Raw genomic sequence first — 15,997 nt, 5'->3', positions numbered from 1 at the left:
TTTGAAAAGTTGCTAAAATTTTGGTGCAAACTGGAGTTGCACCAAGATTTTACAACTTGTTGTTTTAACGCCAGTTTCTCCCAGCTTTGCTGCAGAGGGCAGTGTTGGGGTGTGATGCCATAGCTCATCTAATTCATATCATTCATTTATTTTTTAATAGAATTCTCCCAGTAATTCTGAATAACTGAGACAATCAAATGTTAACTGGTGTACCATTTATTCAGCAACTACAAAAGAAAACCCCCAGAAAATTGCACTTCAAACATAATCGGCTACCTAAAGGCTCCTTAAAAATGAAGACTGCGTTCCCTATGGTATGGTGAGGGGAATAGAAATTAACAAGCTGATCATCCTTTCATTAAAAATATAGTTCTTGTCCTGTAAAGGCTTCATATAGTGTAGGAGACAGTAGGAATGGTCACAACATAGTGTAAGCCGACTTTATGCATCATTACATTCATTTTTAGCACTGGAACTCTATTGTAGGTGAATAAACAGAATATTGTACAAAGTGTGTAGGATAAGGACATGCCCCACCTTGTTATAAAGATCTATGTACATACATTAACAAATCTTTACAGCTTTAAAGTATAAATTCTTCATTAACTCCATTAAAGGAAGGTGTGCAAGACTGGTCAACGCTACACGTGCAGTCGGTGTATAAGACTTACAGTAGGACTCAGCAGAATCTACATTGTTAGAACAGAGTCTAGCTGTTGGAAAATAAAAAAATAATACATTTTCTGGCACCAGATTTCACATTACAAACTGCATACGTGGATACGTTTCTTAAACCTAAACGGGCCGGTGAACTTACCATGAAAATTAATGTCAGAATGTCCATGCCAAGCTGGGTAGACAAAGATTGAATATAGCTCAACTCATGAGCTTTTTCGCTCACAACAAGCTAATCTTAGGATTATGCCGTGTGGCATGGATTTTCATAAAAAGTACATCAGCCTCACTAGGCCTAAGTCCTATTGAATAATGTATGCCCTTTATTTTTTTTTGAAAATCTGAGTGGTCTCAAACAGACAGCGCTCAAAGTACAAAAGATGCAAAATACAGGTCCGACTGCCAGTGCTGCAGCGCACCCCCAAGTGACAGCTTCATGGCGCCACAGCAGGTCTTCTACCATATTGTATATGGATTGTAGTTGTTCAAGTGTCCGCAGAACTTACATCCTTTGCACAGAAGTAGTGGACGACCACGCCGTTTGGATAACGAGCGAATGCACTGCAAACAAAGAAAAAAACAACATTCAAGTTACACAAGTTGTAACACCACCATGATATTCCATGCTGTCTCCGTTCATTGGACAGCCATAGCTTAAAGCTGACTACTAGAATATATGCTGGGTGAGGTTTAGGAAGAAAGGCACCCAAGCAGATTATTCCCCTAACAAGGCACACCCTGGCTTCTGAAGAGCGCCTAGCCGTGGCAGGAAGCTCTCAATCAGTTACCGTATGTGAGACCTAAAAGCAACCCATTGCCGACACCACTGCGGACTATTAGCTAAAGTGCTCCATGAGCTTTATAAATACGGTACTGGTATGAATAACTTTATTTTCAGGGAAATTGTGCCAGTTATGGGCCATGTGCTCACAGCAAAGCAATGTTACATCTCTGCAGAGAAAAAAGGGACCAAATATGGATTAATATTTACCCTTAGAGATACTGCTATATGGAACCTACCAAAATATTCTCTTTAGGGCCACGTTCAGTATTTGGTCAGTATTTTACATCAGTATTTGCAAGCTGAAACCAGGAGTGGAACAATCAGAGGAAAAGTATAATAGAAACACACGTCGCCGCTTTTGTATTTATCACCCACTCCTGGGTTTGGCTTACAAATACTGCTGGAAAATACTGACCAAATACTGAACGTGTGAACAAGGCCCAACAGATTCTTTAAGAATTCAAGTGGCATAAAAAGGTCAGTATGGACCCACTGATCTTTGTAAGTCTCATTGTATGGATTTGTACAAAACACATCCATAATATATGTATGTGTATATAAAGTGTGTTGGTGTCTGCTTGTGATTAGTCGGAAAGAGGAAAGGGTACATGCCCCCAGTTGTAACACCCACTTAAGACTAAAAAAAAACAAAAACGTAAGTGCCAAATATATTGCCAATATCTCCACAATGGACAGGTGAATTAAAAAAAAATGTATTAATAAAAAAGGAGATTTTTGTGTACTCACCGTAAAATCTCTCTTAGCCTCTAATTGGGGGACACAGGACCATGGGTGTTATGCTGCTGTCCACTAGGAGGCGACACTATGCATAATCTGAAAAAGATTAACTGTGGCTCCTCCTCTGCAGTATACACCCCTGGACGGCATCAGCCTTCTCCAGTTTTATGCAAAAGCAGTAGGAGGAACGTAACATGAACAACATAATTATGCCTGTAAGAAGGCAACCATGTAACATGAATAACATAATTATGCCTGTAAGAAAGGCAACTATGTACGAGATCAAGCAAACAATATGAGAACTCAACAGTTACAACGGCCCGGAAAGGGCAACAGGGTGGGAGCTGTGTCCCCCAATTAGAGGCTAAGAGAAAGAGATTTTACGGTGAGTACACAAAAATCTCCTTTACTCTGTCGCTTCATTGGGGGACACAGGACCATGGGACGTCCTAAAGCAGTCCCTGGGTGGGAAGCAATGGACGAATATTGTGCAGACAGGCCCCTATACTTAGGGCACCGCCACCTGCAGGACACATCTACCCAGGCTCGCGTCCGCTGAGGACTGGGTATGAACCCTGTAGTGTTTAGTAAACGTGTGTAGGCTAGTTCAAGTGGCCGCCTTACACACTTTTTGTGCCGAAGCCTGGTGCCGAATGGCCCAGGAGGCCCCTGCCGCCCGTGTAGAGTGTGCCGTAATACCGGCTGGAAGAGGAGAATTCTTAAGGCGGTAGGCCTCTTGTATGGTGGATTTGATCCACCTGGCAAGGGTAGCTTTGGAAGCAGGCAGACCCTTGTGGCCGCCTTCCGGAAGGAGGAAAAGAGAATCAGACCTCCGGAAGGACGCAGTCCTAGACACGTATATACGCAATGCCCTGACAAGGTCAAGCGTATGCAGAGCCTTCTCCACTCTATGATCCGGAACCGGACAAAGGGATGGTAGTGAAATTTCCTCATTGAGGTGGAAGTTGGACACAACCTTCGGAAGGAAGGATGGGACCGTACGAAGAACTACCTTGTCCTGGTGAAAAGCCAGGAAGGGCCGTCTGCAGGAGAATGCTGACAGTTCAGACACCCTACGTAGCGAGGTGATTGCCACCAGGAAAACCACCTTCTGGGAAAGAAGGCAGAGCGGGACCTCCTTAAGGGGTTCGAAGGGTGGTTCCTGCAATGCTGTCAGGACCAGGTTGAGGTCCCACGTTTGTAGTGGTCGTCTGTAGGGGGGAACCAATCGGGAAACCCCCTGAAGGAAAGTCCTTACTTGCGGCTTGGTAGCAATGTGCCTTTGAAAAAGCACTGAGAGGGCTGACACCTGGCTCTTAAGCGAGCCCAATGACAGCCTGGCCTCCAGACCCGATTGGAGAAAACCAAGTACTTTGGGTAGGGAATAATGGAGTGGGATCTGGCCACGAGATTCGCACCAGGTAAAGAAAGCCTTCCAGGTACGGTAATAAATCTTGGCAGAGGCTGGCTTCCGTGCCCTGATCATGGTTCCAATGACGTCCGTCGAGAGCCCTGCCTGGGTTAGAAGCCAGGTCTCAAGGGCCACGCCGTCAAATTGAGAGCCCCCGAGTTCTGGTGGTAGAACGGGCCTTGTGATAGAAGATCGTGGCGGTCGGGGAGACGCCAGGGGGCGTCTGCTGTGAGTTGTACGATGTCGGCGTACCATGTGCGTCTGGGCTAGTCCGGTGCAATTAGGATGGTTGGAACTCCCACTGGTTTGATCTTCCTCACCACTCTGGATATCGGGGAGAGGTGGAAAAATATACAGAAGCTGGAACTGGGTCCAGTCCTGAACCAGAGCATCTGCTCCGAGCGACCGCGGATCGTGTGTTCTGGCCATGAAGTTGGAGACCTTGGCATTGAAGTGGGATGCCATTAGGTCCACATCCGGGGTCCCCCAGCGGAGACAGATCTGGTGAAAAATTTCGGATGGAGAGACCACTCTCCCGAGTCTATTCCTTGTCGGCTGAGGAAGTCCGCTTCCCAGTTGTCCACACCCGGAATGTGGACCGCCGAAAGAACCGACCCTGTGTCCTCCACCCAGTGGAGGATGTGTGACACTTCTCGCATCGCCTGGGTACTGCGGGTCCCCCCTTGGTGATTCACATATGCCACAGCCGTGGCATTGTCCGACTGTATTCTGATGTGAGAGGCTGCCAGTAAGTGATGGAAGGCCCTCAATGCCAGAAGGATGGCACGAATTTCCAGGATGTTGATGGGCATGGTCGCTTCCACTGGGGACCACTTGCCCTGTGGTGTAGGTGCACCGCACCCCAACCAGTCAGGCTCGCGTCGGTGGTCAGAACCTTCCATTGACCTGTGAGAAAGGATTTCCCCTTTGCTAGCGAGGTTGGCTTGAGCCACCAGTGCAGGGACCTCCTGGTTGACGACGTTAGCTGGAACTCCCTGTCGAGAGAAAAGGGATTCCTGTCCCAGGACTTGAGAATGGCTAGTTGGAGAGGTCTGAGGTGAAACTGGGCAAATGGGACCGCTTCTATTGCTGCTGCCATCTTGCCGAGGACTCATGGCAAACCGGAGAGATCGAGGGGGTTTGCGGAGGAGGGTGCGAACTGCTAGTCGGAGAGCCAGTGCCTTGTCCTTGGGAAGGAGCACTAGACCACTGGAGGTGTTGAATAACATTCCCAGGAAGGTCAGGGACTGACTGGGTTGGTGATGACTTTTGTAGGTTGATTAACCAGCCCATGCGACAGAGTATCGGTTGTGATTGAGACGCTGAGCTCGCAGTCCTTGAAGGTGGGAGCCTTGATGAGTAGATCGTCCAGGTATGGAACGACTACTATGCCTCTGGAGTGCAGGACGTCCATGGTGGCTGCCATGACTTTGGTGAACACTCTGGGAGCCGTGGCGAGTCAGAAAGGGAGAGCCACGAATTGGTAGTGGTCCTGGCCTATTGCGAACCTGAGAAACCTCTGATGGGCAGGTGCAATGGGTATATGCAGGTATGCATCTCGTATGTCTATGGAGGCGAGATATTCTCCCTTCTCCATGGACGCAATGATGGACCGAAGGGACTCCATGCGGAAATGACTGACCCGTACATATTTGTTGAGTTGTTTTAGGTCTAGTATGGGCCGTACGCTGCCTCCTTTCTTGGGAACTACGAACAGATTGGAGTAGAACCCTCGGAAGCGGTCGGTCGTGGGTACCGGTACTATGACTCCTGCTTGAAAAAGCAAGGAGACCGCTTGGTGGTAGGCACGAGCCTTGGCTGGCGGTTTTGGGGGGACAGAGAGGAAGAATCGGTCCGGTGGGTTGGAGATGAAGTCTATTTTGTATCCGGAAGACACTAGTTCCCCGACCCACCTGTCTTCTGTAATAGGCAGCCAGACTTGATGAAAGAGCAAAAGTCGGCCGCCTACTGGTGTGGTGTCTTCCGGAGTCTGAGTCATGATGAGGAGAAAGTCTGAGATTTTCCTCCTCTGGGCTTAGGCGGGCCTGCTTTTGACTGCCAGGTCTTGTCCGACCTTTGCGTCGATCGTGAGTTGTCCCTGCGTGGGGAACGGTTACGATTTTTTGCTGGACGTGAGACGGACCAGCCCGAGGAATTCCGAAAGGATCAGAATCGAGTTTGGTTACACTTCTTGTAAGTGCGTTTAGGTTTCAGTTGGGGAAGAGAAGTACTCTTACCCCCGGTGGCGTTGGATATCATAGTGTCCAACTGTTCACCGAAAAGTCTCCCACTGAGGTAGGGGAGGTGCGTGAGGGACTTCTTTGAGGCTGCGTCCGCTTTCCATTCCCGCAGCCAGAGGATACGCCGAATCGTGATGGCGTTTGATGCTATCCCCGCTACTCCCCTTGCTGAATCCAGAGCTGCATGGAGCATGTAGTCTGCTACAACTGCTATTTGAACCGCTTGGTCCGACAGCTCAGGAGCGGATGCTTGGAGAGCTTGTAAATTCTTAGCCCAGGCCAGAATGGCCTTGGCAGCCCAAACAGGCGAACGCGGGAGCCAGGGATGCCCCTGCTGCCTTGAAAATTGAACGAGCCATGCGTTCTACCTGCCGGTCTGCTGCGTCCCTGAGGGTTGAGCTATCTGGCAGTGAAAGGAGGGTCTGTGCTGCCAGCCTAGAGACTGGGGGGTCCACTTCAGGTGGATCTGTCCATTCCTTGGTGTCCTTCTGTGGGAAGGGGTACCTCGCCTCCAGATATTTGCGATTAGCTAATTTTTTCTCAGGCTGTGAGAGCTGCTTTTTAAGGATCGCCTTAAACTCTGGGTGGTTAGAGAAAACCTTAGGCGGCTTCAGAGGTCCTTCAAAGGAAATCTTATGTTCTGGGGCCTCTGGTGGCGGATCAGAAATGTCCAGCACCTGATGGCTGGAAGAAATGATGTCCTCAACTAACGCTGTATTGCTAGGAGGGATTGGGATCAGGGACCCCTCTGTTTCCCTGTCTGAGTCAGAGTCGCAGATGCCTTCCGAGTCCTGTGTATCACTGAGGCGTCCCCTGCTGAGTGGGCCGGGGAGGAGGCCTTCTCTGGTCGGGGATTGCGGAGATCTGCATTGTCTGTCCCTGGAATGGGACGGTCTAGATGACCTGGAGCTACGGTGTCTCTCCCTAGAGGGGGATGACCGTGTGCTATGGGATGACGCAGATGGACTTGATCTATGGGTCCGCTTGCGTGCTGACCTAGACGTGGATGTGCCAGGGTCATCTTGTTCTTGAGTCAAGCTCTCCCTTTGCTGGGTAACGGTCATAGCCGGGGCATGACCCTGCAAAGCCTGAAGCAATGTGGAGGTTAGGTTATCTATAGACTGCGTCATAGATTGCGATATCTGAGTAGCCCATTCCGGCGTGGCATTAGACACCGAGGCATTGGCAAGGGCTTCTTGGGGCTCTGACACATTAGTTTGTATACAGTTATGACAATGCGGGTACGTGCTGATACTGGGGAGAGCGGTCCCGCAGGCTGTGCAGAATGCATAATAGCAGTTCTGCCTGGTTCTCTTGGACATTGAGCCCGGCATAGTGCCCCGATGCCGGCAGAGGACCTTAAAGGGGTAGAGAAACCTATAGGGGAGCCTTATAGGTAATATGGATTCACAGCTGAGTAAAAAACCCAGCTGTGATCTTACACCACCAGTGTGCCCCTAGGTCCAGTGCCGAAGATCCACAGTCCTGTGCCCCCCGGAGACTGGCTGCCTGGTCCTGCAGATCGGGAGATGCAGGGTTAATCTGCAGCAGAAAAATGGCTGCTGAGAAAAAGAGGAAGGAGGAGAAGGGGGCGGAGAGCTGGAAAAAGGCGGCAAAGCTGTGTAAAAAAGCGCCCTTTCTGTCTCGATCCACCCCCTTTATGACACTGTAGAGTGTCATATTTGTCATCCGGGGGGCGGGCTGGGGGGCGGAGAGGAGGCGGCAGCTTCAGCTAGGCCGAAGCCGGGGCCTAAATTAGATGCCTGAGGCCCAGAAGGGCTCCAGGCCGGCGTGAAAGTCCGGGAGGGGGTCGGATCTGAACCGGACCCCTCCGGATTTAAAGGCAGGATGGCGGTGGGGCTATAAGTGGAAGGGGGAGCCCGGTTGGGGTCTCCCTGAGGCAGTATAGAGCTGATGCTGCTGCAGAGACAGGGGCGCAGGGAGCCCTGTGTCCGTATGTGCCATGCCTGCCTGCACTCCCCCCGGCCCCAACAGGAGCCCGCAGCTGGGCTGGGGTCCCTGGATGCAGGGGCAGTGTGCTGGCCCATTGCTGGGAGCTGTAGAATGCTGCCTGTACAGGCCTTACCTGAGGTGTCTCAACCTAATACCCCCAGAGGGGGATTAGGGAGGGTGCTGTTGTCACACCTTCAGGGGCCTTTATCCTCGCCTCGACCTCAACCCAGAAACCAAAAGGAATTGGGGAAGGAGGGGGGGGTCTCGACTTCGAACCAGCACCCGAGGGACTGGGGAAGGAGCAACATGGGGAATAGCCATCTCTACTTCAACTGGGCACCTCATAATAGGGGGCCAAGGAAGGAGCCATGCCGGGAGTCTCACAGGAGACCCTCTTTTCTTCATCTGTAATCCCGTCAGAAAAAACGGAGTAAAAATCTTTTAGGTGTGCCTCCTATGCGACACTAAGCAAAAACTGGAGAAGGCTGATGCCGTCCAGGGGTGTATACTGCATAGGAGGAGCCACAGTTAATCTTTTTCAGATTATGCATAGTGTCGCCTCCTAGTGGACAGCAGCATAACACCCATGGTCCTGTGTCCCCCAATGAGGCGACAGAGTAAAAAGTGTTATTCTGCTTGACATCGCCTATTATATCATGTTTCTAGTTAAACATTAAAAAATGACCTTGCACAAATTTTTCTAAAGATATTTACATGATTTTTTAATCCCAGTGGGGACTTTACTATAATTGCTTTATTGCTGATCTAACATTGGGCCTAAAATATGTACAAAGATAGCAGACCTGGGTACATTCATTAGGCCCTTATCTGCCATACACACAGAGGAAGCCTACTTCTGTATAACTTTGATATTTAAGGGGTAAACGTCCACAATCAGAGTTCTTTCCAATGCCTTGGAGCTGGCCATCCTCCCTGTGCTGCACATTCACTACAGCGACGTCCAAGGGTGCACACAGTATATATGTGCTGCTACCTTTCTTTACCTGTTTCCAATCTTTTTTTTGCAAACACTGCAAATCTTTTCTTCTGTAATAACACATTTGACCTGTTGATGGGAAATCCTCTCCTCCTGTACCTGCACAACATATGAATAATTCATGAGAAAAAAAAATAAAAAAATCAATATTTCATATCTGGTTTATATAAAGGGTCATCATTTATTGACACTACTGAATAACATTTGTACTACATATTAAGGAATACTGGAAACACTGATGTAGGCGCTGCCACTGCCCCTCCGCTGTTCACGTGGTCTGAGATCTTGGCTCGTCATTGAGCAGAGGTCTAAATCCGTGCATGAACTGCCACTCACGCCATTTTCCTGAAGACTGTCAGGATGTCAATATGCACTAGCGCCGCCCGATCAAGTTTAACCCCTTAGTGACAGAGCCAATTTGGTACTTAATGACCAGGCCAATTTTTACAATTATGACCATTGTCACTTTATGTGGTTATAACTGTGGAACACTTTAACGGATCCTGAGACACTGATTTTTTCATGACATATTGTACTTCATGTTAGTGGTAAAATTTCTTCGATATGACTTTATTTATGGAAAAAAACAAAATATGGCGAAAATTTAGCAATTTTCAAACTTTAAATTTTTATTTCCTTAAATCGGAGAGTGGTGTCACACAAAATAGTTAATAAATGACATTTCCAACATGCCTGGTAGCGCGGCAGCAGGATTTACCCACCCTCTACAGATCAACCATGGCTACAGGTATAGCAAGCCAATATGTTACATCTTAAATCTATTTTTTTTGTGCTAGAGGTTTAAACTGGTCAGTTACTACTCTGAATATGTTGTACTATCTCAGTCCATTTATACCCTGTTTGAATCTCTTTATCAAGTCTTAAGTTAAGTTATGACTTAAGTGCCATGGTTGTATCTATATATAGAATCCCAGATTGGGGCTTTTTATATACAATGTAATTTAGTGTGGTGTGGTTTCTACTCTGCAGTTTGCTGCCTTGGCAAAATCCCTTATCCTCTGTTTTCTTGTCTGTCTCTTGTGTTTCTCACATATTTATTGTTGATATGATGTTGTTATTTGTAATATTTAAATAAAGTTTATTACTTTTGTAAATTTTGTTAATTTTTTTTTGCTTCCATTATGTTATACAGTCCTAGAAACATTAATATGAGAACTTGGACTGTAGCACTATAGGTCTAAACATTTCACACATGTCTACTTTACATCAGCACAATTTTGGAAACAAAATGTATTTTTGTTGTAAGTTAGAAGGGTTAAAAGTTGATCAGCTATTTCTCATTTTTTCAAAAAATTTTTACAAAACCATTTTATTAGAGACCACCTCACATTTGAAGTGAGTTTGGGGCGTCAATATAATAGAAAATACTCAAAAGTGACACCATTCTAAAAACTGCACCCCTCAAGGTGCTCAAAACCACATTCAAGAAGTTTATTAACCCTTCAGGTGCTTCACAAGAACTAAAGCAATGTGGAAGGAAGAAATTAACATTTAACTTTTTTCACAAAAATTTTACTTTGGAACCAAGTTTTTTTTATTTTCACAAGGTTGTCATGAGGAAATGGACCACAAAATTTGTTGTGCAATTTGTCCTGAGTACGCCAAAACCCCGTATGTGGGGGAAAGCCACTGTTGGCGTGTCTAGCAGGGCTCAGAAAGGAGGGAGCACCGTTTGACTTATTGAACGCAAAATTGGCTGGAAACAATGGTGGTGACATGTCGCGTTTGGAGACCCCCCTGATGTATCTAAACAGTGGAGCTCCCCAATTCTAAGCCCAAACCACTTTAGCCCAACCCTAATGGAAAAATGGAAATACATTTTTTTATTTTTACCTAACTAAGGGGGTAATAAAGGGGGGTTTCATTTACTATTTTTTTTATTTTGGTCACTGTGATAGGGTCTATCACAGTGATCAAAATTAACCAATACGAAAAATTTCCTATTGTTGTCGGGTGCCGGCCGGCCGATCTCTGCAGGTGCACTGTGCATGCGCCCGCCATTTTCTCCCAGAAGACGCCGGCGGCCCAGGGGACTTCACGGGGGGATGCAGGGACACCGGAGGTACCTGGGTGGATCAGGGGACCCTATTTCTCTCTCTCCTCTGATGTGCGATCACATCAGAGAAGAGAAAGAAATTAAGAGGAAAATCTGATTTTTTTTGTGGCCGCCATTATACCATTAATAACGGCGATTTCAACATCGGAGTCGGTAAAAACCGACCCAAATCATGTTCTCTGGGGTCTCAGCTACCCCCGGTGGCAGACACACCGGAGAAATTCCGACTCTGGGGGGCGCTATATACTTAATCCTCAGTGCCGTTAAAAAGCGGCGCTGTGGTTTAAATACCCTTAATTGCCACCGTTAAAAGGCGTATCGGCGGTCGTTAAGGGGTTAAACCAGGAGGACGATAAAGACAACAAGAACAGCGGAGGAGCCGTGGCAGAGCCGAAGACCCTACTCACAGTCCTGCCCCGATGCACGAAGCTATGATTATAAGAAAACTTTAAACACTAATTACACAAAATCTTCAAAACTGATTTCTTCACCACAGGTATCGTTTTAATCAGTATCACAAAAGCCAATATGGCCATGTGTGTACTTTACTTAGCAAAATCCTGCTGACGGGTTCCACCTACCCACTCCTTCTGCACTGATCAGTATTTGATTGCTCATTTTTTGTGTCCTGCAGCTGCCGAGCACTAGTCAGTGACGCACATCACTGATCGGCACCAGTGCTTGTTTTTGGCCAGGACTTATTTTTCTCCCTTTGTACCACCTCCGTGTGTGCATCCTACAGTACATTTGCTGATCAGTGCTGAACATCACTTATCAGCGACTGTGCTTGCTTTGGGCCAGGTGTTTCTTCCCTTCCAAGCCCTGCTGTGCACCCAAACAGTAGTTTTCCACCACATATGGGGCATCGACATACTCAGGAGAAATTGCACAATAAATTGTGGGCTCTGCTTTCTCCTGTTACCTTTACGACAATAAAACAATTTGGAACTAAAGGAAAATAAAAATTTAGGGGGGGGGGAATCTTCATCTTTTCCTTCCACATTGCGTTAAATAAAGTTCGTGAATGTGGTTTTGAGAACCTTGATGGGTGCAGTTTTTAGAATGGTGTCACTTTGTGGCATTTTCTGTCATACAGTCACTTCAAATGTGATGCGGTCTCAAAAATATGGTTTTGTAAATTTTGTTGTAAAAATTAGAAAGTGCTGGTCAACTTTTAACCCTTATAACTTCCTAACAAAAAAATAGTTTAAAAAATAATGCAAGTGTAAAGAAGACATGTGGGAAATGTTAATTATTATTATTTACTCTAACTATTTTGGCGACACAACTCTGGTTTAACAGCATACGAATTAAAAGTTTGAAAATTGAGAAAGTTTCTGAATTTTCACCAAATTTCCGATATTTTTACAAATAAATGCAAGTCATATTGGAGAAAGGTTAGCACTATAAGGTCAAGAAAAAAAAAAAAAACAATCTCAGAAGCAGTGGGATCCATTGAAACATTCCAGCGCTATTACCACAAAGTGGCATGGGTCAGAAATGCAAAATTTGGCCTGGTCATGAAGGTGAAAATTGCTTTGGAAGGGGGGTGGGGTGGGGGTAAAGGGCTAAGGTACCCTCTCACATTCAAATATATGAACAGTCACAGTCTCAAGAGCTTACACAATCCTTTATTGCCAGTAGTATGGATTGTTCCCGCAACCCTCAATTTCCATACACACCATAAAATCTTTTATTGCCTGCATAACAAGAACCACATTTTATTTCTTAGAGTGTTCATAAAAATTTTCTATGGGAAAGAAGATTTTTTGCCACTAAGGAGTAATTTAGAAAAAAAAAAAAGTATAGTAGACGTATACAGGTGTGACATTTTAAAAATAATATTTACGTCAAAGTATATTTTGTGTGTAAGCCTCTGGCAGAATAAGAGGTCAGTCACAAGTTTGGAATTTCTCCTTTTTGTTCTCTTAAACTTCTTGGTTGTCAAAAACGTGTAGAGTTGACCACACACATTACATAGTTGTTGGCCAATATCCATCTTTCCTGATTTTCCATACGCAGAAGTGTTCTCTATTTGAGAGCCATTGCCAGACTCCTCTGGCAGCAAACATATTCCTCCCAAACAAAATGATTCACCATTGACAGGTGGATTCTTCTCTCTCCCAAATTTGCTTTCGAGAGGTATAAATAGGGGTTTGATTCTTTTTGAGGGGGTGGGGAGAATGTGAGGAATAATTTAACAAATATTTATTTAAAAAAATTAACTGTAAAATATCTGTTACCAGCTACGTGGGTGGAGTATAAAATTATTCTTTAAAAGGTCTCATTTTGTGTATTTCCCCTCTTTATTTTCTCTGCCTGGGATTTCTGGATAATTTTACATTAATGTCTTACATAAATAAAACATACAATTATAAAAAAAAAAAAAAAATTATAACATTTTTTTTTTTTAATTTATGCAGCTCAGTGGTGTAAAGATTGTCCGGAAACCCAAAGGCAGAGAAAGTAAAGTGGGGAAATACTTTAAATGAAACAGAAAAAAAAAAAAGTGCAATAGCAATGCTAGAAAACATAGATCTGGAAACACAGTTTGTTGTGTGTTTTGAGCTCTTACTCTAAGGAACTCGGCGTGCAGAAGGTTCTTCAGGACTTGATTGAATCTCTTCTTTTGAGCATTCTCCTCCAGTACTTTCTCAAGAAAGATCTGAATCTCTCGGATCTGTGTGTTAGCTGGTAATAAGTCTATGGCCTGTGCACAATCAAAAGGTTAATTATGTAAATTCATCAAAGTGGCAAGATGGCTTTACAATCTGTGTCTATAACATACAGTTGAGTTTAGGGATCTGTACATGGTCAGATCATGGGCCGCTGTATTCAACAGTTTGTTACTTTTTTTGGAATTTTGCGGATGGTCGAAATCATGAACTACACAGGATAACATACCTTAGTAGGCATTCTATATAATTACAAATATACATGTTTCCCAAGTGGAACCAAAAGTAGTTAATTTATGGCTCTGTTTCACATTAACTTTTAGGAAAGACTGTAGAGGGATTATGGAATTTTTGATATCAAAAATAGATGTGTGCGCTGGTGTATTGTTCCCATAAAAAGTACTAGAATTGCAAATGAACTTGATTTTCAGCCCAAAATACAGTCAAATCAGTTCTGTAAAATTTTTACATTAAGGTGTAACTATACTTTCAAGTAGTTTTTCAGAAAATGTTGCCGTGTGTGTAAGGAGGTGGCGGGGACCCTCGTCTGCCCCCTCTCCCGTGTGCTGGGCCCGTGCCCCTTATGCGGTACCCGGACGGTGTACCTGTTTATTAATGCATTAATGCTATATTCATGTGATGTCTTTATGCTGTATCATTGTAATGTATGTGCTGTGATGTTCCTTGTGTTTTGCATTGTTATTAACATGAACTGTAGTGTGCGGTGTTTGCCATGCACATGTTGGAGGCAGGGACAGAAGGGGTTAACCCAGGAGGCTGGGCTAGCAGCTTCCAAGCAGACAGGAAGTCCCTGTCTGCAGCTGAGTGCTCAGGCAGGCTTGCCTGTGGCGGGTGTGCTCCCCAGCTGGGAGCTGGCCATACCCCTGGAGGGGAACAGAGCTGCCAGTGGACTGCCGGGCAGCGGGCACAGGGACTGCGTGTGTACCCCACAAGAGACTTGCAGCTCCGGGAATTTGACTGGAGCTACTGCCTCTGCAGCCATTGCTGGAGATCGGGACAGCTCAGGAATTGTACCTTCCTTTCTTCTTCACCTTTATTAAATACAAGTTGCCACTGTTGGGCCCTACAATGTGTGACGCGTGGTGCATCCGTTCCAGCATGGAGAGGAGCCAGATGTCTGAGGTAAACCACTGTGACCCAGGGCTGGGACTAGAACTGTCATTTCATGTGCAAGGGGCCGGGGTGCTCACTGACTGTGACCTACTGGACTCTGCTATGACTACCACATGTGCCATCTTGTTACATGTGCACAAGAGGATTATCACTATATCTGGCCATTATAGACTCTTATCCTGCATTTTAACAAGTTTTACCCTCGGCAGGCTCTATTTTTTAATTTGCTATCCACCGAGCTGTGGGAGAAGACAAGCTGCTATGAGGTCTCCTATATAAAGCACACAGAGGTTCCTGTGCTTTCATTTTTAGCATAAAGAGACAATCGGCAATAGCACAAAAAAAAAAAACAATTACCGTATATACTCTAGTATAAGCCGAGATTTTCAGCCCACTTTTTTGGGCTGAAAGTGACCCTCTCGGCTTATACTCGAGTCATTGGCAGCGGGGGGGGTTGGCGGGGGAGGGGGAGCGGCGTGGTGACATACTCACCTGTTCCTAGCTCGGTCCCTGCATGTCCGATGGTCTCTGGGAGCCGGCGGTATCTTCCTGTGTTCAGCGGTCACATGAACACATCACCGCTGAACACAGGAAGATGCCGCCGGCTCCCGGAGACCATCTGACAGTGAGACGCTGCCAGGGACCGTCCGGGAGCAGGTGAGTATATCGGGGGAGGTGAGCAGTGCGCGATAGTCACCTTCCTCGTTCCATCGCTGCGCGCCGCTCTCTCTTCCATCCTCTGCACCGTTCAGGTCAAAGGGCGCGATGACGCGATTAGTGTGCGCGCCGCCCTCTGCCTGAACAGTCAGTGCGGAGGATGGAAGACAGAGCAGCGCCTGGAACGAGGAAGGTGACTATCTCAAGTGCCGGGGCCGGAGCGAAGAGAGGTGAGTATGTGATTTTTTTTTTTTATTTTAATCGCAGCAACAGCATATGGGGCCACAATGTTTGGAGCTTCTATGGGGCCACAATGTTTGGAGCTTCTATGGGGCCACAATGTTTGGAGCTTCTGTGGGGCCACAATGTTTGGAGCTTCTGTGGGGCCACAATGTTTGGAGCATCTATGGGGCCACAATGTGTGGAGCATCTGTGGGGCCACAATGTGTGGAGCATCTGTGGGGCCACAATGTGTGGAGCATCTATGGGGCCACAATGTGTGGAGCATCTATGGGGCCACAATGTGTGGAGCATCTATGGGGCCACAATGTTTGGAGCATCTATGGGGCCACAATGTTTGGAGCTTCTATGGGGCCACAATGTTTGGAGCATCTATGGGGCCACAATGTGTGGAGCATCTATGGGGCCACAATGTG

General features: G+C 46.3%; 1 protein-coding gene across 1 annotated transcript in view; it reads right to left on the bottom strand.

Annotated features, from left to right (window-relative positions):
• Positions 1-200: 200 nt before the first annotated feature.
• Positions 201-15,997, bottom strand: part of VPS39 (VPS39 subunit of HOPS complex) — a 134,051-nt gene continuing 118,254 nt past the window's right edge. Inside the window, exons 23-25 of the mRNA XM_077261229.1 lie at positions 13,451-13,585; positions 8,806-8,897; positions 201-1,236 (exon numbers count right to left, since the gene is read on the bottom strand). Coding sequence (XP_077117344.1) covers positions 1,161-1,236; positions 8,806-8,897; positions 13,451-13,585 — 303 coding nt within the window. The 3' untranslated portion in view covers positions 201-1,160. The remainder of the gene's footprint in view (positions 1,237-8,805; positions 8,898-13,450; positions 13,586-15,997) is intronic.

This window comes from Ranitomeya variabilis, chromosome 1 (genome assembly GCF_051348905.1).
Source record: "Ranitomeya variabilis isolate aRanVar5 chromosome 1, aRanVar5.hap1, whole genome shotgun sequence".
In the NCBI taxonomy this organism is placed as follows: domain Eukaryota; kingdom Metazoa; phylum Chordata; class Amphibia; order Anura; family Dendrobatidae; genus Ranitomeya; species Ranitomeya variabilis.
This window is presented reverse-complemented; position numbering and strand designations above follow the sequence as displayed.